Source organism: Dasypus novemcinctus, chromosome 21 (genome assembly GCF_030445035.2).
Source record: "Dasypus novemcinctus isolate mDasNov1 chromosome 21, mDasNov1.1.hap2, whole genome shotgun sequence".
In the NCBI taxonomy this organism is placed as follows: domain Eukaryota; kingdom Metazoa; phylum Chordata; class Mammalia; order Cingulata; family Dasypodidae; genus Dasypus; species Dasypus novemcinctus.
In genome coordinates, this window is record NC_080693.1 from 86,203,290 (window position 1) to 86,227,457 (window position 24,168).

General features: G+C 61.1%; 1 protein-coding gene across 1 annotated transcript; it reads right to left on the reverse strand.

Moving 5' to 3' along the window:
- Window positions 1-93: 93 nt before the first annotated feature.
- On the reverse strand, window positions 94-12,898 carry LOC101426423 (MAGE-like protein 2). The gene is made up of 10 exons (XM_058285026.2): window positions 12,814-12,898; window positions 11,865-12,030; window positions 9,602-9,811; window positions 9,389-9,512; window positions 9,015-9,085; window positions 7,109-7,218; window positions 3,062-3,197; window positions 2,590-2,807; window positions 1,704-1,930; window positions 94-1,475 (listed from the first exon to the last, which is right to left on the reverse strand). Exons 1-10 carry the CDS (start codon window positions 12,896-12,898, stop codon window positions 702-704), a joined length of 2,121 nt encoding a protein of 706 aa, XP_058141009.1. The 3' UTR covers window positions 94-701.
- Between the last annotated feature and the right edge of the window lie 11,270 nt (window positions 12,899-24,168).

Consider the following 24,168-nt stretch of genomic DNA (forward strand, 5'->3'; position numbering starts at 1 on the left):
TGATGAAAGCATGTCATTGCCAATTAACTTTGATATAACTTCTTAAAAAAAAATTTTGCACAACTACGTGGTTATACTGAATACTACTGAGTGTACGCTTTGGACAGATTTATGCTTTATAGTATCTACCAATACAATTTGAAACAAAAAAAGTGATATTAAGAAAAAACATATTTACTCATTTCCCCACCCCACATCGTCTGCACACTGTCTGCTCCCCGGGTCTGCTCGTTGTGTGCTCCCGGGTCTGCTCGTTGTGTGCTCCCGGGTCTGCTCGGTGTGTGCTCCCGGGTCTGCTCGTTGTGTGCTCGTCTTCTTTTCAGGAGGCACGTGAAGAGCGCGCCTGGCGGCCACGCCGCCCTCAGAGCCTGAGCTCAGCCACACCCGGTGGAGGCCCAGCACCCAGTGCCCTGGCCCTTCACAGGTGCCAGCACAAGCCCACGCCCCTGCCTGCCACGGCGGCGAGGGTGGCGCGTTCCGGGCCTTTCCCGCGTGGCCGCCAGCTGGCAGCGCCCGGGCCCTCCAGTGTGGGGACCTTCAAGGCGAGCGAGGGCTGGAGGTTTTCAATCAGAGCGACTCTCCGGATTTTTGTCTTTTCTCCAGTAAAACAGCGATCGCCCACCTGAGCTGTCCTGACAAGGGCCCACCTCGCTGTGGGGTGAGGGCGACTCCACCTGCCGGCACGCAGCCCTGTGGAACGATCAGGAGCCCCAGGAGGCCGGGGCGGGCACTGAAGGGGCGGGAGGGGTCTGCTCAGGTGCAGCCTGACCCCCAGTCGCCGAGGGGCAGTGCTGAAGGCTGGCCCTGCCAGCTGGGGCCGGCACGGTGGGCTGCGGACATGGGCTGTGGTCACAGCTGGAGGCAAGAGTGCCCGAGGGCTTCCAGGGCTGGGGAGGCAGCCGCCAGGTGGGCTCCTCCAGGTGGGTTCCTCCAGGTGGGCTCTTCCAGGTGGGCTCCGCCAGGTGGGCTCCTCCAGGTGGGCTCCTCCAGGTGGGCTCCGCCAGGTGGGCTCCTCCAGGTGGGCTCCCCCAGGTGGGCTCCTCCAGGTGGGCTCCTCCAGGTGGGGTCCGCCAGGTGGGCTCCTCCGGGTGGGCTCCGCCGGGTGGGCTCCTCCGGGTGGGCTCCTCCAGGTGGGCTCCGCCAGGTGGGCTCCTCCAGGTGGGCTCCTCCAGGTGGATTCCTCCAGGTGGGCTCCGCCAGGTGGGCTCCTCCAGGTGGGCTCCCCCAGGTGGGCTCCTCCAGGTGGGCTCCTCCAGGTGGGGTCTGCCAGGTGGGCTCCTCCAGGTGGGCTCCTCCGGGTGGGCTCCTCCGGGTGGGCTCCTCCGGGTGGGCTCCGCCGGGTGGGCTCCTCCGGGTGGGCTCCTCCAGGTGGGTTCCTTCGGGTGGGCTCCTCCGGGTGGGCTCTGCCAGGTGGGCTCTGCTAGGGGGTTCTGCAGGCTCAGAACCTCTGCATCTGGGGATGGAGGGGCGTGAGGCTGGGCACAGGGGCGTGCTTGTGGTGAGCAAGACACACCCAGACTCACCGGCACGAACATTCCGTGCCCACGCACACGCTAAGCCACACCACACAGCTGTCCCCGCTCAGACACGCCCACGCCCCACACCCACGCGTGCTTACACACTCAGGCCTGTGTACGCGGTCACGTCCACACACGTGCTTGTCACACTCCCACAGCTGCCCGCGGGCACAGGGCCCATTGTACCTGCTGGTGCCTCCGGAGGCTGCGGTGCCGCCCCCACAGCGCCAGGACGCAGACGCCCACCACGGCCGCCGCCAGGACCGCGAGCGCCACGGCCACCGGCCTGGTCCTCTCCACGTCCACCTGCCAGGTCCTCTGCGTGCGCGCTTGATACGCAACCCCAAGGGAGCCTGATGCGGTGGCTGCAGGGGTGGTGGCTGCGGGGGCAGGGGTGGCTGCAGGGGTGGTGGCTGCGGGGGCAGAGGCGCGGAGGTGAGAGGGCAGCCCTCATGCCCCCAGCAGGTGGAGGGCTGGGGGGCAGAAGAGACCTGGAGGGGGTCCCCCAGATCCTGAGGGGCGGCCGGGCGGCGGGGAGGGGCACGCAGTGGCCTCCGCTCTCCGGGCGCTCCGGGGCACTCTCGGGGGTGGGGGGCTCTGCAGAGACGGGACCAGGGCTAGGTTGCAGCTCCACCCCACGCCCCAAGCTCGCCCCCCAGCCCCAGGTGGGGCACCCTTGAGGGGAGCCCCGAATCTGCATTCGGAGCTCACGGGGCCTCACCTGGGCGGTGGGGACTTGAGGGCTTTAGGAGGGGAAGGGGAAGGGGGGCCCAAAAGGACGACCTCAGGGGGTGGGGGAGGGGGGCGGCGGCGCAGGACGGCCTCAGGAAGACGGGGGCGGGGGGAGTGGGACAGGCGCCTCAGTTGGTCCGCCCTGCCCGCAGGGTCTCCTGGGTGCAGGTGGGGGCGGGGGCGGAGGGGGCAGAGGGGCCATGATCTGGGGAGGCTTTGAGGTACCCCTGAGGCTGGGCCACGTGGGGGCGGGAGGCGCCACGTGGGGGCGGGAGGCGCCACGTCCCAGGCCTGCTCCCCAAGCCACCCTGACCCTGACCCAGCCCCGCCCCGGCCTCACCTGACACGTTCAGCCAGGTGTGCAGCACGCTCCGCTGCAGGCCCTCCAGGTGCCACCTGTACGTGCCCGCCTGGGAGGCCCGGGCATGCTCGATCACCAGCCGCGCGCCCTGGCCTCCGACCTGCAGACGCCAGCCCTCGTGGGAGAAGTCGCCGGGGCCCTTGGCGCTGAAGAGGACGCTGCAGTGGTTCCCGGGGACGCACAGCTCGAGGGTGACGCTGGACACGGCGTTGGACATGTGGCAGGCCATCACCGCCCGCTCGCCCCTGGACACGGAGACCTCGCCCGCCGTGCAGGTGGGGCTGTCCCAGCCTGGCGGGCACGGGGCGGGTCACCGGGGACCTCTGCCCGGCCTGAGGCCCCCCAGCTTCCGGGCGTTCTGGGGAGGGGGGAAGAGGAGGGGAGGGGAGGGAATGGGTGGGGGAGGGAGCTGGTCCCTGGCGCCCAGCAGGGAGGGTGGCCCCAGACTTACTTGCACTGTGAGCACCCAGGGAGGCAGTCAGGAGCACCAGGGCCCAGCGCATCCTGGGAGGGGCCGGACGTCTGGGGGTGGTGGGCCCAGCGGGCAGGAAGGGGGCAGGTGTCAGGAGCCCTCGGCTGGGACTCTCCTGGGGGAAGAAGGGCTGATGGGTCAGAGGCCGGCTCAGTGGACTCGAGGGACGGGGCAGCCCCGGCCTCCATGGAGCCCAGAGCCCGTCCCCAGACGAGACAGAGACAAAGCAAACACCGTCGCTGTGCGCAGCTGCGCCTGGACGTGACCTTGGCACGGTGGGGTTACCCTCTTAGTTTGACAATAAAACAGGTAAAAATGAGCCCGAGTTGTGTTTTGGACAGAAACAGATTAATGCTCTATGTGGGCTTGTTTTTAGGAGGTGGTGAGGATTGAACCCAGGACCTCGTACATGGGAGGCAGGCACTCAACCTCCACCTGCCCCCTCTGTGTGCTTTCATCTCTGGCTTTTGTCCCATCTGGATCCTAGGAGCCCTCCTGCCCATGGAACCTGCTGGGGCGCTTTGCCGTCTGGGCGATGCACATTTAGGGGACCTTTCCTGACCCCCGGCCTGACTTCCTATCTGGCTTTTGTAAACCCGAAGAGCCTCCGTGTGGAACTTTCCTGCCAATACCCGGGAACCGCGGCTTTTGCATGCTCCTCGGGGCCGTAGCCCGCCCAAGACGCCCGCCCCGATGCGTGTGAAGGTCACCCCTACGTAACGTCGTTCTAGCGTGGCTTGTCGGCCCGTTGGTTGAGCCTTCGGCTTTTTCTTCCCTTTTTTTATTGGGGTGAAATCCGCACAGCGCACCATGAACCGCTTTAGGTGCAGCAGCTGCCGTGGGCGCCTGTGCTCTCTGGTGCCAGAACGTCCCTCACTTCAGGAAAGCCCCACGCCCGGTCGGCGTGCCCCTACGGGGTCGGCTGAGGTCTGAACCCCAGGCTAGACGTCTTCCTGATCGTCACCTGTGTCCCTCGGGCTGTGCTAGGGTGTTAAATATAAGCTCCCACGTGAAGGGCGAAGAAAACACTGGAGAATTGCGAGTTCCTAGGACAAAAGCCGAGCGCAGGTTACCAGGGCTGGGGGTTAGCGCAAAAGAGGCGCAGGTGTCCTGGGAAGACGGGAAGGTTCTAGTGTGGAAGGTGGGAGGACACCTGCCCTGGAAATGTGACAGCCCCAGTGGACGGTGCGCTGGGGAGGGGCTGGGCTGAGCGAGTTTAAGTGGAAAAGAAATAAAGAGAGGCTAAGAGGTAAGGACAATTAAACGCGATCCACGAGCCGGAGGGTATCTCGGAACGGAGGAGAAACCTCAGAAGGACATTTGCGGGGAAAAAGCTTGGAGCCTGGAAGGCAAGCTTTACGGTAACGTTGAATTTCTTGGTAACTGCCCTTAAGGTGGTGGCTTAAGCCAAGGTCCTTGTTCTCAGGGAACGTATGTGGAAGTGTCACGTGTTCCAGGCATGTGACGAGTGCAACCTGCTCTCAGTAGACAGAATTAGACAGAGAACGAGGCGGCAAAAGCGGCAAAATGTCAAAATGTGGGTCTGGGTGAGGGGCGGGGGCTCTGTTGGATTTCTGGGGAGTTTGCTTTATTTTTGCAACTCTTCCACCGGGCCGGCTGCCCTGGCCTCCTGCCCACCTCCCGGCCCCGGACGCACGCATTCTGTCCTGCAGAGACGAGACGAGCTGGACGAGCTGGGGGTGCCGCCTGGCCGACGGGGAGACGAGCCCCCCGAGTCCAGCCAAGGGGGCAGGAGGCCGGCCTCTCCTCCTGTGGCCTGCAGCGGCATGTCCACTGGGACACGAGCCACAGGACGGGCGCTGGAGCCCTGCCCTCTGTGCGTGGCCTCGGGACCCCGTCGGCCCACACCCCTTGGGGAGTCGCCTGTGGGTGGCCGCGCCCGGCCCTGCGCCGGCGTGGACACTGCTGTCTTCCGCCTGCTCCTTACACCCACGGCGTGGGCTGGGGACAGCAGAGTCCATCGTCGCTCCTCCTGCTCCGCCCTGCCCACGGTCAAGGGTCCCCCACTCAGGGCAACCCCCTGGAGGCTGCGTTCCTCAAAGGGCAGCGTCGGCACTTTGCGTCTCGCCTGCCGCCTGCCCTATTTGGGGACCCCTGACACCCCAGCCTCCCAGGGGCCACCTTCTCTGAAGCTGACACGCTCGTCTCCAGTGCCCTGCCCCCGCACACACACTCGCACCCGTGATGCACACACTCACATGTGACATGCACAGGCACGCACACGCGCTCACGTGCACGGTGCTGGGGCGGGCCAGCAGGGGATCTGAGCCCCCCACAGGCTCGGGCGACCTCCCTCCCCGCGCACAGCAGCGCTCAGTCCCCTGGGCCGGCTTGCCCTGCCCCCGCCCTGGTCTACCAGGCCAACTCCCCGGGCGGGTCCACACCCGGGCCAGGCGGTCCCGCCAGGGGTCAGCTGCTGGCCACCTGGGCGGTGAGGAGAGTGACATCAGCGCAGCCACCTTACGTAATGTTTACCATCCTGCTACCCTGGACTTTGGGAGGGTGCGTGGCCAGTATGGAGCGAAAGTGAAAGCACGGTGTGACCAGCCGGCAGCGGAGCCTGCAGGGCCCCGGGGGCACGGCCCTCGAGGGGCTGGGGGTCGACTTGCTCCGATTACCCAGCTAGAAAACGTCAGGACTGGGAATTGGAGATTTTCGCTCAGGAGCCCACTTGGCCACTTTCCCAGTATTCTAATTAAACTGCATTTTTTCCTCTCCAGAGCTGCAAGGAAAGTCCTTTACGCTTACACATAAATGTACCCAGGACAGACGACGACCAGATTCACAGAGGGCATCGAAGGCAGGCGTGTAACTCCACCCACCCTGCACCCATTCAGGGGAAACGGCTCCTGTGTTTCTTCCAGCACCATGTTAAGCGGGTGCCCCATAGAGTAAAAAGTGGGTCTCTGCTGCGAAGGGAGCTGCCGCCCCAGGCTTCTCTGCCCGAACCCCCTCCCCTGCACCCACGTGTCCCCCGTGTCCCACCCCCTCTGCCCAGACAGGGGGAGGGCACCCCCGGATGCCCCTCACTCCCCCACCTCCCCACGGCCCGTCTTTGCGGCGTGGCTCGACCCCCACCCCAGGGGGAGTCAGTGGGGACCTCGACGAGGCAAGACAGGCCGGGCCGGGCGGCTCTGCACCCAGGGCTCTACCGACAGGGCGCGGGCTCGCCCAGGGAGCGGCCACCAGCCTCCACTGCCCAGCGCTGCCCCTCTCCCCCGGCAGCCCCTGAGGACGGTTGTCCACTGGGTCCCCCAGGGAGACCACCAGAGTGGAGGGGCCGGGGGTCCCCTGGACACACCTGAGCATGTCAAAGTCTCTGCCGAGGGAGGGGTTCACAGGGAGGAGCGGCTGTGGCTTTGGGGCAGACGCCGGGTACCCAGTGAGCCTGAGCGGAAGCAGCTCGAAAGGCGACGCGCCTCGCAGGGCAGTGAGGGGCCTGGGTGCCTCCCTGTCGCAGGCCGGCGACCATCAGCACGACCCCACCCCTCTTGGACCTTCCAGAGGCGCCTGCCCCGGCCTGGGTCTCGGGGGTCTCGGGCTGCGTCCTGTGCAGGGCCCTGCCCGGTGCGTGTCGCGGCCATCCTGAGCTAACGGGAGGACGCCTGCGCGTCCCTGTGCGGCTCTGCGCCCGGAGGCACCCACAAGGGCAGCGCTCGCTCGTCCCACATGGGGCAGCCCTGAAGCCCGTGGCGCAGAGAGGGAAAGCGGCGCACGGCCCACCGCCTGTCCAGGGTCACCACGACGCCGCTGACCCATGTGTCCACCGGGGGCGCCGTAGCCTCCCCGCGCATTTGAACGTGCGTCCCGCAGCCACACCGGCACCTGCGTGATTTCTCAGGTGTCCACTCCCACCTGAGGCTGTGTCCTCTGGGGTACCTGGCCACATAAGGGCAGGACTTGGGCAGAGGGGCTTGGACAGGGACGCCCGTGGCTTCCCATTGCTCCCCGTTGTTCAGGGCCCAGCCCCCGCTCCCGCGCCCCACGTGCTTCCCGTGCACTCACCGTGTCCGGCCGCCCAGGTGGCCAGGCCGGGGGTTCGGGGCTCCCTCTGAAGCAGGCGCCGCGGGGGGGCGCAGGCGCAGGGTCTTCTGTGGCTCGACGTGGTCCACGACCTGAAAGAGCCGAGACCCCCTGCTGCAGTGGCCCCTGCACCTCAGTTGCCAGCCCAGGGTGGGGGCAGCGGGCAACGGACGCCAGAGGAAGCAGCCAGGGCGCCCAGGAGACCACCCTGTGGGCCTTGCCCTCCCGGCCGGTCCTAAGGCCTCAGTTTGCCCTGGCCGAGCCACACACAAGCACACGCCTTCACGCATACACACGTGTGTGACACACATGCACTTGCACACCTCCCCACCCCCCAAGTCTCTCCCAACGGACAGTCCCCCCAGGGTCCCAGGCACCCCATCTCTGAAGGGCTCAGCCAAGGCCCTTGGGGTGCCAAGCCAGGGCAGGGGTGCAGGCAGGAAGATGGGGAGGGCAGAGGGGCTGGCCTGGCCGCACAGGGCGCTGCCCCTGGGTCCCGCTGGCGGGGACTTCCTGAGCAGCAAGTTCATCCCGTGATCCCACCGGCCTGGCCGCGGGCGTGGGGGGCCCACCTGGTGCCACCCCCCTTGCCGCCAGAGCAGGACGCGCCGGACAGGGCTCAGCAGGCAGGGCAGCCACCCCCGCTTGTGGCCGTGTCTCCAGGGTCCGGAGCCCGTCCCTCCCCAGGGTCAGGGGCCCTTTGGAGACCTGGGGTGGGGGCAGGTTCCTTGCTGGGCCCTCCCCGCCCTGCTGCTGGGTGCTGGGCAGGCTCCTCCGGAGGTGGGTCCACGGCAGGGACCAGAGGACAGCACCCTGGCGGAGTGGCCCAAGGAGCCCGGAAGTGTCGTGGACACGCTGTCAGGCCTGCCTGGTTGCACGAGCCCCCAGGCTGACCGGCCCACATGGGCCAGGGGAGCTGCTGGGCCCCTCATCCGGCGCCTCTCCCCGGGGACCCCACCTTCCCAGCCGCAGCCCCTTCTGGCCCCCACTGATGCCCCTCGGCCACGGGGCCCCCCGAAGTTCAGATGCCGCCTCGCCCCCACCGTCTGCAGCCTGGCTGAGTCCAGGCCCCGGCAGGGGTCTCCCTGGCTGGTGTCGAGGCGGGGGCTCCAGGGGGCCCCAGGAGGGGGCACCCGCGTCCCAGCCCGTGGCCACCCTCGGTCCTGAGGAGTCTCTGCCCTCAGCCTCGCGTCCCCCGACTCGGACCCCCACTTCCGCGGGAGGGACCCCGCGGGGACAGCAGCGCCCCGCCTGCAGGACCACCAACCCATCTCGAGGGCCTCGGCTCAACCGCGCCCGCAGCGCCCGCTTTGCCACCAGGTGCCACATGCTCAGATTTGGGGACCAGGCTCTGGCATGGCCGCCCAGGGGTCTTGGACCCAGGCCCGCACCTGCGCCGGCGCCTCTGGGGGGCCGCGGCCCTGCTTCCCGCTCCCGGCCCAGGCAGAAGCCCCTCAGGGCGCTGTCCCGCGAGGCGGTGGCGGGGAAGCCCGCGTGGACGCCAGAGGGCTTTGCGCTCCCGGCTCGGGGCTCCCTTCCCGGCACGGGGCTCCCTTCCCGGCACCTCACCCGCGACTCCACAGACACGCCCGCGCCTGCCGCACCTGCCGCACCTGCCGCACCTGCGGGAGGTGATGGGACGCCCCGCTCGCCTCTCCCGCGCCCCCCGCTGCGGGGGCTCCTCCTGCTCTGCGGGGGGCACAGGCGGGAAGGGCAGCCCCGGGCCCCCGGGGAAGCGGGGTGCGGGCAGCGGCTCGGGGCAGTGGGCGCGCCCGGCGGAAGGGACACGCGTTCTCGTGGCGCCCCCCGCCCCCGCACGCCCCTCAGCCCCCGGCACCCCCCCCCCCACGCCCGGCCCGGCCCCGGCGCCCCCGGCCCTGCCCCTCACCTGCCCGCGGCCGAGGCTCTGGCTCTTGTGCCCGAGTGAGACAGCGGCGGGGGCGTGTCCGGGCGTGTAGCCTGTGCTCGGGGGGCGGGGCCTCGCTGGGGGCGGGGCCTGTGCTCGGGGGGCGGGGCATGCTGGAGGCGGGGCCTGAGCTCGGGGGGCGGGGCCTCGCGGGGGCGGGGCCTTGCTGGGGGCGGGGCCTTGTTGGGGGCGGGGCCTGGCATGGGGAGCCTTGGGGGGGGCTCTCCTCGGGCGCTGAGCGGGACCAGAGCGGGGCCCCCACAGCTGCTGCCCGGGGAGGGGTCACTCCCCCTGCCCCCTGCCCCCAGTCCGCTCGCCTGCAGCACGCACACGCACGCACACGCACGCACACGCACTCGCACGCGGGCAGCGGCCCGGGGGTCTCCACCGGGAGCCCCCGGAGGGGCGGGCTGTGCCGTCCGCTGGCGGCGCAGGCGCAGCTCTAGCCGCGGCCACGTGCCCTGCGCGCTCCGCGGGGTCCTGGGGGCCGGGGGCCGGGGGCTGGGGTGGGGTGGGGGGTCTGAGGCGTCCCGGGTCCCCGTGGGCCCCCGTGCCCGCCCAGGCCTGGCCAGCCCGCGCCCCGGGAGTGGACGGAGCCTGCAGGACGCTGGGCGGCGGTGACCCCGCTGCTGACCCGCGCCCGCTCCAGGCCCTCGAGGCAGAGCAGGGCTGGGGGCGCGGGCGGCGCTGCGGGGGCTTCCGCCTGGGTGGGCGGGGACCGGACGAGCGGCCACGAGAGACCAGGAGACGCCGTGGGGGGCTTCCCGAGGAGGTGGCCCCTGAGGAGGGGGCGCAGCAGGGCGGGGGAACCCGGGGGCGGGGCAAGGCGGGAGCCCATCTCCCCAGGGGCTGTGGGGGGGGCGCTGGAGCCAGCCTGGCCTGGGGGCCTCCTGATTGGTCCTCGCCGGCGGCGAGGGCCTCCCGACACCCGTGGGGGTTCAGTTGGGGTGAGAAGGGGGGGCATGGGCGATGCCCCCTCCACGTGGAGAGGAGAGCCGCGGTCCTGCTGGGGGACACGGCAGAGCTGCAGCGCCCACTGCCCGAGCCAGAGTCCAGAGGGGCCAGGTCAGGGCCGCCTCCCGCTGACACCGGGTCAGGGTCATCGGTGCTGGAAAAGCAGAGCAAAGTCCTCGGGGGGCTCCGGGAGGCGAGCCTGCCCCCCACCCCTGCGCACCCACAGGGCCACCCGCCTGGGGACCCCGTTTCCCCTGTCCTGCCTCCCTTTCTTCCCTGAGGTCACCTCCCTCCCGCCTCGGGGGGCTCCAGGCAGGTGCGGCCAGCGGGGCGGGGGCTCGGGTGCCCGGGCAGAGGGCACCATCGCTGGCCTTGGGCAGGTCACCGATGAGCGGGGAAAACCTGCTCCTGTGAAAGCGAAACTGGTTTGTTTGTGTTGAACGTAATTCTGCACGTGGTAAAACCTTCAAACAATAAAAAGAGGGAATAACTCGGACTGCGCTTTGCCCCCACTGCGCAGAGACCCAGCGACGTCATTAACACACTTTCTAGAAACTCCCGGCATCTCGGAAACGCGGGCCCTGCCTGCCACTCCAACCCTGGCTGGCCTCCCGCTCAGTCCCTCCCGCTGTCCCCTGCCTGAGGACACGCCTCGGGCTGCACCTTCCTGGAGGCGCTGCTTCTCCAGCATCACGTGATGTGTGGGAACCTCCCGCCTTTCAGTTTTAGCGACGCGTGGATTTCCCTTCCGATGGCCTCTGTGATGCGCACGTTACTCAGCAGCTTGGTCTTTGTATTTACTTATTTATTTTAAAGTTTTAGATTACATAAATGTTACTTCGAAAACATAGTGCTGATGCGCACAAGGAGTGCTGTGCCATCTAGGGATGTCCCCTGTGTAGGGGAGCCCCACTTGCAAGGAGTGCGCCCCGTAAGGAAAGCTGCCCAGCGCGAAAAAAGCGCAGTCTTCCCAGGAGTAGGGCCGCACACACAGAGAGGGGACGCAGCAAGATGACACAACAAAGAGACACAGATTCCCAGGGCCAGGAGAATACAAGCGGACACAGAAGAACATACAGCGAATGAACACAGAGAAGACAGCTGGGAGAGAGGGCAGGGAAGGGGAGAGAAATAAATAAAAATAAATAAATTAAAGTTAATTAAAGTTAAAAATCACAGGGGACCCCATACAGCCCCTCACCCTCCCATTAACATTAAGCGTGGGTCACTTGTTTCAACTGACGAACACGTGCTGAAGCGTTGCCACTAACCATGGACTCTAGTGTACATTATGGCTGACACTTTGCCCTGCAGTTTTATAGATTTTGACAAAATGTATTAGGGCCTGTATCCGTCACAGCAATATCATGCAGGACAATTCCAGTGGCCCCAAAATGCCCCATTTACACCTGTTCTTCCCTCTCCATCCTCTGAGACCCTCCGGTGGCCACTGCCTTTGTATCAATGACGCACGTTCTTCTTGCTAGGATAATAAATCTACCTCAGTCCACAGCTGCCCTCCCCGCTTACGTCTGTTCGTTCCTCGGTCCTGAGGGCTGCGGTGGTGACGCCCGCTCTGCTTCCCAGTGGGGGGCTCAGATCCCACGGGGTGGACGCGCTGTCCAGCTGGCAGGGGTAGATACTGTCTTTTTTTGGAATGGGCGTTGACCAACCCGCAGCATGTTCTTAAATCCGGAAGGCTGGGTCTTTCGTTACTAACTCGTTGCTTTCTCACGCTGGCCCTGCCTCCAGGCCCGGCCACCTCGCCTTGGCACTGGCAGCGCTTTTGTGTGAGATTCTGCACGTGGTCGACTGTGAATGCCCCGTGGGGCCTTGAGGGGGACACGTGATTCTCCACATCTGCCCATTTTCACCAGCCTGAGCTGCCAATGACGCAGCGCCGCGGCCGGCCCCTCGGCCGTGGGGGGCGGCGGGTCCCCGTCGTGCCAGCAGCCTGCAGTCATGCGCAGCCCGTCCTTGTGGTCGCAGCTGGGCGTGTGCTGAGTCCCCGTGAAGGCTGAACTGGCAAACCCTGAGCCCTGTTCTGGGGAGGCCGGGGTCGGTGCCTACCGGCCTTGGCCGAGGACGCACACCTACGCCGGCCTTCCAGGTTCCGGGTAAAGCCACCCGACCTTCGAGCGCTGATTCCTGAGCGTCGCGCTCCCTGCCAGCGTCGCCGTCCCCCGGGCCTTGGATCTGCAGGGCGCATCCCAGCCTCTGCGCTCCTGCGAATTCTACACCACACTTCAGGGGGGCCGATGGAGACGGTGAAATCATCAACAAAAAGCACAAAATCCCAAAACAGGGGGCACTAAATAAGCTGCGCACAGGACCCCTGCTTGCAGCAGGCGAGCGGAAGGGGGGCCGCGCGACCTCCGCACACGACTGCAAACGAGTGACCACTTCAGGGGCAGGTGCGGGCGAGGGAGGGGCCCATTTGCAAATAATGAGGATTGACTGTATTTGGAAGCTATTTCATTAGGTGGGTAAATGCTTGAAATGGTTACACCTGCTTGTTGAGTGAGTCTTTACCATCCTTCGTCATGGGAGAGTGGCCTCGCTCCACCCTGAGAATCCAGCGTGTTTTAAATCTGTTTCTTCTGACATCAGTGGAGCAAGGCCGTCCTCCTTTGGTTAGAATAGTCTACGCTTTTACTTTCGGCCATTGTGTGTCCAGATGTTTTAGGTGTGTCACTCACAAGCAGAAAATACCTAGATTTTCCTTATCTTCTTTGACTGTTTAGTCTGCTTTCATCCACTGTGCTAAGGGTAGACCTGTTTCTACAGGTCAGGTTATCGGCGCAGTGTGCCCGGTCTCCTTGTTAACCCGTGTCCCTGTGCGGGGACAGCTGCGTCACAGTCACAGCCTGGGTCTCTGCCAGCGTCTGCTCCGCGTTGACGCGTCTAGACATTCTCCTGGTTTTTAACGACACACGGCTCCCCGTCTGGTCTCTCTCGCCTGGTCTCCCTCTGGTTCCCGCGTGGGTCTCTGATCAGCGAGCCTGAGCTCTTGCTGCCTGCGTGTGTTGAACACGCCTTCAGGTTTGGGTGCCGTGTGCTGCGAAGAGAAGTCTCGGGTCAGGGGTCCTGCTCCCGCCACGCTGTGAAAGTCCCGCTCCTGTGTCCTCCCGCGTTCAGAACAGCGAAGGAAAACCTCGTTCCTGGAACATCGTCTTTCTGGGGAAGATTTTAGAAATCCTCCCAGGCTCTGTTTTCCTAAGACTCGTGTGACGTGTCGGGGAGGGTGGGACAGGGTTTTTTCCCCACCTCTTCTCCTTGGCACCCGTGGGTCCTTTCAACCTGGGACTTCCATCTTTTTTACACTCCAATAACTGCTTTTCCTTTCTTTCTCAGATCCTTCCTCTTTTCATCCTCCCTGAGACCCCTGTATTCCACATGTCGGCACGATCACATCCCGTCCGGAACAAGGCTCTGGCTCCAGGTCTGAGAGTTCATGCTGCCGTCATGGTGGGAGGCCGGCGAGTGCTGTGACGCGGCGTTCCTCAGACGTCACCAGGTCCTTCCCAGCACCCCTGGGAACATCAGCCACCGTCCCCCACGTCTCTGGGACACTACGAATCCTGTTCCTGGACGTTTTCCACGTTCTTGACTTTTAAGGTCGGTTCTTCTAGAATGTGGCTGCTCTGGCCTCTCCTCCAGGACATAAAAGCCCAGCTGGTGACCTGGGGACCCCAGGCTTTCCGGAAACTGCAGAATCACGTCCAACCAGAGATGGAAAAATGAAGCCCTCATGTCGCCCACTTAACTGGCCCTGATTTTGTAGCATTTACAGCCTTATCCATGAAGGGAAACCACTCAGTTAGTTTTGGGTGAACAAGTGCATGCATGACCATCTCCTGTTGCGTGACCTCAACGCGTGACTGGAGCCTCAGCTTCCCGCTGCAGCAGGCTGCACTTGTTGTGCTCGTGCACCAGCTCACCACACGGGTCAGGAGGCCCCGGGTTTTTGACCCTGGCCTCCTCTGGGGTAGTGGATGCTCTGTCAGTTGAGCCGCATGGCTTCCGTCATCCTGCTTTTAGGAAGACCTTTCCTCGGGTCGGCACTCGCCTGGCCCTGCAGCCTTGAACTGTTTTCTGGGGCTTTGAGGAGTTTCTCCTGCAGGTGCTCGCAGGCTGTGCGAAGCTCCTGTGCTCACCCGCGTTTTCACACCCTCGGCTTTTGTTAGTTTGCTTAAACCACGCTGAGAGAACAAGGCCGGGCTCTCCGGCTCCTTTATTAAAGCTCCTGGAGCAAACTCTGCTGAGGCTGAGCCGACCCAGCAGCTGCGGGCGGAGAGGGGAGTGCGGCCGCTCCCTCAGGCCCAGCGGCCCGCGAGGCGGCCCCGCAACAGAGACACGGACGCCGGAGCCTTTCCCGGACGCCGGAGCCTTTCCCCGCCGCCGACTGCCCTCCGCCTCCCAGCGGAGGCCGGCGTGTGCCCTGGCAGGGCCGCTGCTCGCCCGGGTCCTGAGCGGCGGGACAGCTCTGCTGCGGGGAGCCGGCCTGCGGAGGCACGGGGCGCGGAAACCTCCCCGACCCCCGCAGCTACTGAGGACCCCGGCCTCTACCGTGGGAAGACCGCCCCCACCCGCTCACAGGCCGCCGGGCGGGGAGTGGCCGCTGTCCTTGGCCGGCTGAGGCCAGTGGCCCTGTGCTGGCCCCGGGGCTGGGGCGCAGCTCCTTTGATCGAGGCATTTCCTGGGAGTCGCCCTCCCACAGCCCTTTGGGAAAGGCGGGGAGTCACCCAAAGGGAAAACGCTCAGGGAGCCTCCGGCAACCCTGGCCCTGCATTCCTGCTCGCCCCCCACGAGCCCGCGCTGGGAGGCGCCGGAGGCGCCAGGCGGCCCCCGTGTCTGAGGACCGGGCTAGGGGCTGCCCCCCCACGGGCTCGCCCCTGTGGTCAGCGAGGGCCGGGCTCCAGCCCCAAGGCCCCGGACACCCCTTGCCCCCACCCACCCCGGGTCCTACCAGCCCAGACCCCGCCTGGCAGCTGAGCAGATATTTTTTTTTAAATATTTTTATGTATTTACCTCTCCCACCCCCTTGTTTTTCACTTGCTGTATCTCTTCGTCTTGTTTCTTCAGGAGGCACCAGGAGCTGAACCCAGGACCTCCGATGTGGGAGGGAGGCACCTAATCTCTTGAGCCCCCTCCACTCCCCTGCTTTGCTGTATCTCTCATTATGTTTTTCTTCTTGTGTCTCTTCTTACATCATCTTGTTGCCTCAGCTTGCCATGCCTGCCGGTCACACCAGCCTGCCTTCTTCTTAGGAGGCACTGGGATACCTCCCATGTGGTAGGCGGGAGCTCAGCTCCTTAAGCCACATCTGCTTCCTGAGCAGACCTTGAAGCAGGTGTCCCCTGGCGTGTGGCTTCTGCCGGGAAGAGGATCTTTCCCGACTGCCAGCAACGCGATCCTCTGGGGGCACCTACAAGAGGTCCCTTAGCCTAGTTTTTGCAGTTCCCTCCTCGTGCATTGGCTGGAAAAGCAGGTCGGCAAATGCACCTGCCAGGAAGGCTCTGCCTGCCCCAGCAGCTTGGAAGAAACCCAGACTGTGGCCTGGGAGGAAAAGACCACTGGCCGCCGGCCATAGTCCCCTGCCCAGAGCCCAGGCGTCCTGCCCCCTGGCCAGTGAAGCTGGGAGCTGTGGCCCGAGCATTCCGTCAGGGTTCTGGAATCCCCTGGACTCCCGACGTCTAACCGTTCACCACCTTTGTTTTGTGAGGGGCCGTGTCTCAGTCATCTGGGCTGCGTAACAGGCCGTCCTCAAGCCTCTCGATACAGCCACCAGAGTCTGGGCCCCAGGACTGGCCAGGAGCAGGCCCCTTGCCAGCCTGGCACCCATGGACAGTGGGGGCAATCTCTCCCAGCCTTGCCTGCCCCCAGCAGGAGCCAGACCCCATGGGTGGAGCCGGCCTCCCCGAGGAGCGTGGACACTGCAGGGCCCTGGGGGGGTCCAAGCCTCCCGGTGACTTCCAGCCGGTGCCGTGGTCATGATGTCAGGACCGCCCGTCCAGGCCAGGAGCAGGCTCCGCCTCTTGCCGGACAGTGGCTGGAGCCTTCTCAGTCTCCATGGCCCTTGGTTTAGAAGTCCACCCCCCCCTCCCCAAGACAGGCCAGGAGGTGCCGGACACACCTGGGCCGGCTGCAAGGGCTGAGGGTCAAGGACGCGGCCGGAGCCGCCCGGGAGCCAGGCCGGGGACGCTGCTCTTCTTGGCCATGACGACGGGTCGGCAAGGGGTGGGGTCCTAGCGTGCGATGACGCCAGGGCCCCCGAAGGCGAGCCAGACTCCTCCCGCACCCTCAAAGCGCACGTGGGCGTCTGCCGCCGCTGTGGGCCCCCTTGGGCGCAGGGCACGCGGGAACTCGGGGCACAGGCCCTTCGCTTCTGTGAATTTTCCACACTGTCCTCCACGGCCTGAGCGACCCGGGGGCTGGCGTGGAGAGCAGCGACTCTGGGATGGACACGGGCGGCGGCCGCAGGACGGGTGTGGGGCCCGAGCATGCGGGGTGGGGCCGCCCGACCCGGGCAGGGGACGTGGGGGCTCCGTGCAGGCGGAGGGGCGGCAGGACATTGCCGAGCCCCCAGGGGGGCCGCCTGGACACGTCGGCTGGGCAGGGACGTGGCCGGGGTCGCAGCTCCCCCACCGCCAGTGCCCGCCTGTCCTCGGTGGTCGAGGCCTGGAATGCGCTGGATGTAGCGAGGGCACCCAGGGGGGAGGGCAGAGCTGCTCAGGCAAGGGAGCCCCCGGGCAGCCAAACTGCCTTGCCGTGGGGTGCCCAGCGGGGTGCAGGGGGAGCAGGCAGTGGGCGGCAGCCCTTCAGCCTTGCGCCCCCGAGGACGGTCTGGGGTCTTCGGCTGGCTCCTCTGCGCCTCCAGGTGGACGGAACGACCGCCCTTGTGCATACAGCAGGCGCTCAGCGGGTGTTGGCTGAGCTGGGTGGCCCGTGGAGCCGTGCTCACAGCCCGTTCACTGGCCGGGACCATGTGGACAGCCAGTCCCCTGCCCCCTCTCCTGCCCTCAGCCCTCACCCGAAAGCAGGTGCAGAGTGGGGGGCTCTGCAGAGCGCGCTGTTCCTGACCCCACACGCCTCCTCGCTGCGGACGCTGGAGCGGACAGGTGGCTTCACGTCCCTGTGTCTGGTACGTTGTCACTGCCTGCCCCGGACATAAAAAGAAAAATCCCCTGTGGAACCGCGATTGGCACCGCGTTGTTGGGGGCTGGCTCCTGCGGGGTCAGCGCTGCTCGCCCAGGGCCGCTCTCCCAGGCGGCTGCTCCTTCCCGAAGATGCCGGTGTAGGGGCCGCTCCGCCCGAGCCTGGTGTCCAGGGCACGTAATGCCCACCAAGGCCTCCGGTCCCTGAAACCTCATTTTCTCTTCTGAAAACCCTCCAGGTGAAGAGACAGGTGACCCCGCCGTCATCTGGGGCTGTTCCAGGTAAACGCACGGGGAACTGCGCAGAATTTTCTGCAGGTGAGGAAGGGTTGTGACCTCCGCCCCCCGCTGTGCTTCCCCAGCTCCGGCGCCTGGGCCAGCACCTGCTGTGACCCTGTCACCAGCCATGGGGCCCCTGCTCAGGGAGGGGCTGCAGGGCTGACCTGAGCAGGGGTGTCCCCTGGACCTTCTGCCTTTGCAGGGGGCTTTCGGGGACACACGGGCTTCCCCTGAGGACCAGCCAGCTCCCCTGCACGTGCCTGTGACGCAGTGAGGGCGTGGGGGCTCAAGGACGCTTCCAGCAGCCTGCGGGCGCCCCCGCCCGCCCAGCCAGCTTGCACACGCAGCGCGGGGACAAGGGGGCAAGCCGCAGCTGCGCCCCAGCGGCAGAGTGGACGGAGGCTCTCGCGCCAGACGATGGCCGCCCAGAGCGCCGCCCTCCCTGGGTTTGGGGCTACACGGCGGCTCCCCAGCTTCTCCACCCAGGGGCTTGGGGCAGTCCAGGGCAGCGCCGGGCCCCCAACTCTCAGGCCCCTGGATGCCAGCCCCTGCACACGCAGTCCCCTGCACACCTGGCCCCTGCACACGCAGTCCCCTGCACACCTGCACACCCGGCCCTTGCACACCTGCACACCCGGCCCCTGCACACCCCCCACCCCCACAGCTCCCTGACCCTTCCCCCTCTCCCACAGCCCCTGGGCACTGCCCATCAGGTTGGCCGCCTGCGTGCCGCCCTGGCCTGGAGGAGGAGCACTGTGCACTAGAGTCCCAGCAGGTGCACGGCAAGGCTGCTGCTCCCATCCCCCACTGACTAGTTGGCCCAGGGAGTGGGCACGGTCACCGAACCTTGCGTCGTCCTTCCAGCCTGAGCCTGCCAGTGTGAGCGCCGGCCCTGGTCCCGCTCCGCTGGCCGGGCCCCCTCCATGCCCTCCGCGCACCCGCCCCGAGGTTGGTCAGTCCCAGCACCACCCCGCAAGAGCCGGCGCCGCGAGGGGCGGGCAGCGAGAGTCCTGGTGCCCTCCCTGTCTGTGAAAGGGAAGGTTCCCCAGGTGGTCCAGGGCAGGCGCAGCTGCCCTCCTCCAGAAGCACCCGGGGCACGCACACGCGTGCACACAGCACACACACACATGCACATACGTGTGCACACGACACACACGTGCACGAGCATGCACACATGCCTTTGCCGGCACACGCATGCGCAAATGTGCGTGCACCCGAGCACACGCCCGCACAGGCCCCAGCGCTGCACGCTCCCCTCTATCACCCACAATAGCTGCCGGCCCAGCTGAATCGACAAGGCAGGGCCGGTGGCACTCAGAGTGGCCCGGGCAGGACACGCACCCAACCTCAGGGCAGTGAGGCTCTAAGGGAGGGAGGAGGCACGAGTGTGAGGGGTTGGGGTGGCTTATTTCTCTGAAGCAAGTATCACAAAACATTGCCACCTGGATGGGGCACTGGGGGTGTAGCTCTTGGTACTGTGCGAATGTGAAGATGATGATGATGAATTAGACTTTTGGATTTGCTAATTTTATCTACAATATTTTAATTTTTATCTATTTATTTATTTTTAAAGATATATTCACTTATTTTCCCTCCTTCCCCTCCTCCCACCCTGCTGTTTTTGCTGTCTGTGTTTGTCTTCTCTTCTCATTTTCTCTCCTCTAGGATTCACTGGGATTCAATCCTGGAGACCTCTGAGGTTCCCTGTCAATTGCGCCACCTCAGTTCCTGGTCTCTGCTGTACTTCACCTTGACTCTCCCCTTGTCTCTCTTTTGATGCGTCATCATCTTGTGCGGGGCACTGGCTCACCATGTGGGCACTGGCTTGCTGCGTGGACTCACTTTCTCTTCTTCTTTTTCACCCGGAGGCCCCAGGGATCAAACCCAGGTCCTCCCATATGGTGGGTGGAAGCTCTATCATTTGAGCCACATCTGCTTCCCTATAGTATTTTTCTACGTAATATATATATAGTATTTATTTCTACTTTTCTTCATTATTTCATTTTTCTACTCTCTTTAAGCTTAATTTTCTCTTTTTTGTTCACTAATATAGGTATTTAAAGTTTAAATTATCTCTAGGTACTGCATTAGCTGTGTTCCACAAACTTTCATGTGCTATATCATAACCATTGTTTAGTTCAAAATACTTAAAATTTTCCATTGCCTTTTTCTTTTTGGTCCATGGATTATATAGAAGTGTGTTGCTTAATTTCCAAATATTCAAGAGTTTTTAAAGTTTAAAAATTGATTTCTAGTTTAACTGTCTTGTGGTCAGAGAATATACTATGCATGATTTCAGTTCTTTGAAATATATTGACACTTGATTATGGTATAGCATTGGAATTCTTTGGTGAATTTCCTATGTGCACATAAAAAGAGCATATCCTGCTGTTGTTGGGTGAAATGTTCTACAAATGTAATTGGGTTAAATTGTTTAATTGTGTTTTCAAATCCTCTATATTCTTACTGATTTTTTCATCTGCTTGTTTTAGCAGTTACTCTGATGGGTCTGTTAAATTATTAAATATGATGCTCGATTTGATCATTTTACTGAATATATTTTAAAGCTATATCATTAGGTGCATGTACATTTAGGTTTGCAATGATTCTTTATTGATTTTTTTAAAGATTTCTTTTATTTCTCTCCCCTCCCCCCCAGTTGTCTACTCTCTGTATCTACTCACTGTGTGTTCTTCTGTGTCTGCTTGCACCCTTGGTGGCACCAGGAAACTGTCTCTTTTTTGTTGCTCCATCTTGCTGAGTCAGCTCTTTGTGTGTGTGGTGACACTCTTTGTTGAGCTGCGCTTTTTTCATGAGAGGCAGCTCTCCTTGCAGGGCACACTCCTTGCATGTTGGGCACCCCTATGCGGGGAACACTCCTGCATGGCATGGCACTCCTTGCACGTGGCAGCACTTGTTGTGGGTCAGCTCATCACACGGGTCAGGAGGCCCTGGGTATTGAACCCTGGACCTTCCCATGTGGTAGGTGGACGCTCTTATCAGTTGAGCCACGTCTGCTTCCCTTTGTCAATTTTGAAATGCTACGTGTATCTGGCTTTCTTAGGGTTAGCCTTTGTGTGGTGTACCGTTTTCTATTCTTTTACATTCAATCCTTTTGTGTCCTTACAACTAAAGCTTGTTCCTTGTAGACAGCATGTAGTCTCATCTTTCTGACAATCTCTTAGCTATAAGGAGAGTAGTTTATTCCATTTACATGTAGTGTAATTATTGATAAGATCAGGTTTAAGTCTGCCACCTTGTAGATTAGTTTTCTGTTTCTTGCATCTGCTCTTTGGTTCATTCTTTTTTTCCTGCATTCTCTTGAATTAATCTTTGATTATTCCAGTTAATCTCTCTTGGTTAATGCCTTTTGGTATTATACTTTGAGTAGTTACTCTGAAAATTACAGTATATTAATGTAATACAATTTACCTCAAGTAGAACAACTGTGTAAGATTTTTGTACAGTGTGATAAACTTAAAATGTGCCTCTTTAACATATCACAGTTTAACCGGAATTAGAACAATTATGTAATAATGTGAATTCTTTCACAAATACAGAGCCTTACAACTGTATAATTCCATTTATCCTTATGCCCTTAGTGCTAGCATTGTCATGTGTTTTACTTCTACATGCGTTATAACACCACGATACATTGTTATTACATTGTTTTACACATTCAGACTTTTTTTTTTTAATTTTAACTTTTTTAAGGAGGTACTAGGGATTGAACCCAGGACCTTGTACATGGGAAGCAGGCGCTCAGCCACTGAGCTCAATCCACTCTCCAATGAGAGTTGGTTTTTTTCATTTGTCTGCTTGCTTTGGTTTTAGGAGGTACCGGAGATCGAACCCAGGACCTCATACGTGGGAAGCAGGTGCTTGACCACTTGGGCTACATCCACTCCCTGCAGTCATCTTTTATATTTACCCACTTAGTTATGCATTCCACTGCTCATCATTTCATAGCGCCTGTCCACAGTTCTGCTGGAGGTCACTTTCTGTCAGTAGAAGAACCCTGAGGACCTCCCTTTAGTTGTTTGTTTATTTGCACTGCCAGCCTGTAGTGACAAATGGTTCTTAACTGTTTTTGTTGGAAAATGTCTTTATTTTACCATGTATAAAATTTTTGGTTGCAGTTCTTTTCTTTTGACACTTTAAAGCTGTCATTCTGTTTTTGAGTTTTCTTTTCTGTTTTCCACAATTTCTGGGGAGAAGTTAGCCATCTTTCTTGTTCCTCTGAATGTATTGTCATTTTTCCCCCTCTAGACACTTTTAAGATTTTTCTCTTTATCTTTGGTTTTCAGAATTTTGACATGATGTGCGCAGGAGTGGTTTTGATTGATTTTTTTGGCCCCTGCTAGGGATTTGCTGAGATTCTTCTTGAATCTGGGTTGAAAACCTCAGCTACTAAATTTTCAAATGTTGCTTCTGCTCCATTTCCTCTTTGCTGTTCTTTTTGGAATTCCAATCACACATATGTCAGATCATTTGACATCATCCCATATTTCTCTATTTTTTTTTTTATTCTTTTCTGTCTCTGTGCCCGTGTGGGATAATTTTCATTGACCTATTTTAAGTTAACTGATTCTTGCTTGCTTCTTTGATTTCATAATTTTAGATATGGTATTTTTAAAGTTATGGTATGTCCATTGGTACTTTTACTAGGAATTTCCATTCTCCGTTGGAATTTTCCATGTTTTCAACCATGTTGTCCATTTTCCTTTTTATTTGTTAACATATTTGTAGTCGGTTTTTTTTATCCCCCCCCCTCCCCTTTGCAGCTTTTTTGCTTGCTGTCTGCTCTCTGTGTCCATTCACTGCACACTTTTCTGCATTTTTGCTTGGCTCTCTTTTTGTTGCGTCACCTTGCTGAGTTGGCTCTCTGTGGCACTTGTGGGCCGGGTGACACTCCGCAGCATGAGGGTGAGCCCGCCTTCACAAGGAGGCCCCAGGACGTGAACCCAGGGCCTCCCACATGGTAGACGGGAGCCCAGCTGATTGAGCTGCAGCCACTTCCTTTTGTAATAGTTTTTTGAAAGTCTGCTAATTCCAATTTTTCTTCCATTTATGGGTCTGCTTCTATTGGCTATTTTTTCTATGGACTATAGGTCACCTTTACTTGTTTCTTCACATCTCATAATTTTTTATTGTATGCTGGACACTTTGTATAAAAGGGCCCTAAAGACTCCCGCCCACCTGTCAGGGAGCTAAGATGAAACAGAAATTGCAGCGTTAGTTGACTTCAGTGCACTCGTTTTAAATGTTTGAGAGAGCAGACTGTCTCGTGTTTATTGTGGGCCCCTCCCTGTAGTGAGACCTCAAGATCAGGGGTGATACGCAGCCTGTCCAGCCCAGCCACCCCCTCCCCGGCATGTGGCAAAAGCCGTTAAGGCTGCTGCTAAAATTAAAGGGAAAAAGCCCTGGAACCCCTCACAGCCCCAAATCCCAAGCCCTACTTCCTCTCTAAACTCTTGAGATTCCTCTTCATCGTCTGGAATGTGAAATCCCCATGGAGGCAGCGACCTACTGATGGATGTAGGATGACTGAATACCTGAAAGTAACTTGTTTCTCTCCCTGTTTAGAAGGTAATGAGATGCAACCCTCTCTTTGGGCCAAAGTCCGCTTTTGGTGGTCAAGAATATCCTGTTGAAGCAATGAAGTATGAAAACCAGCTTCAACCAGTGGCTGGACCTGCACGGAAGTAGCTCCTGGCTGTCCTCATGTCAACTTGCTTAATTAACATAGTAACATTCCCACCCAGGGGTGGAGTTACCCGCCCCCTTCTTGATCATGCAACATATGTGCAAGCGTGATTTCCTGAACACACTAATCATACAGTTATATAACCAGCTATGTGTGTTCATCCATATGTATAAAAACTAACGCATAATCAAAGCAAATGCTAAGTAGTAACTTGGGTATTTAAGCAAGAGTGAAACTGCAGCACAGGGAGTGAGGTCTGAGTCACTGTGGACTGGCCTTGGCTCCTCACCTCTGCAGACGTCCTAAATGTGAGTTTGCTAACTCTCGTGTTGAAGTTTTCTTCATGCCATATCTTGTTTTCCATAAAGGCCCTGCTTTGAGGCCTAACCCTACAATGCAAAGTAAAGCCCCCCTGCTGTATCCCCACCCCAAAAGACGAGCAGACCTGCCACCAGGGGCCAAGTCCACTTCCTCTCCGGCCGTAAAATCACCCTGGAAGAGGGAGCTGCTTCTGCTCACACACAGGCAGCTTCCTGGCTGCAGCAAACCCTCGGTGTCCTGAGTAAAGTGCTGTCCTCGGCAAACTCAGCTCCCCCTTGCCTGCTGACCCTGCAGGCCCTGGCCACACCTGGGAGCAGCCGGGCCGAGGCAGCCCGGGCCAGCCCCGGCTGGTGTCAGGAGGGGCAGGGGATGTGCACGTCCGCGTGAGAGGCAGCGTGAGGAAACTACCCCAACGCCTGGAATCCTTGGGTAGATGTGGGGATGCAGGAGCCCGAGAGGGCCGGACACTCCAGGGAAGCTGTCCATGGACAGAGGCCAGGGCTGGCCAGACGTCAGGTCACAGGGTCACACCGCGGGGCTGTGGACACGCAGAGCCACCTGCTGGCTCACGGTGCCATGCCCTGTGTCACCGGGTTAGACGGGGAAACCGGGCTCAGGACGTGGGAGTGAGGGGCCAAGGTGCAATGCCGGGCAGCCCTGCCCTGCCCAGAGGCACGCATGCGCACACATGTATGCAAACACGCGTGCACACATGTGC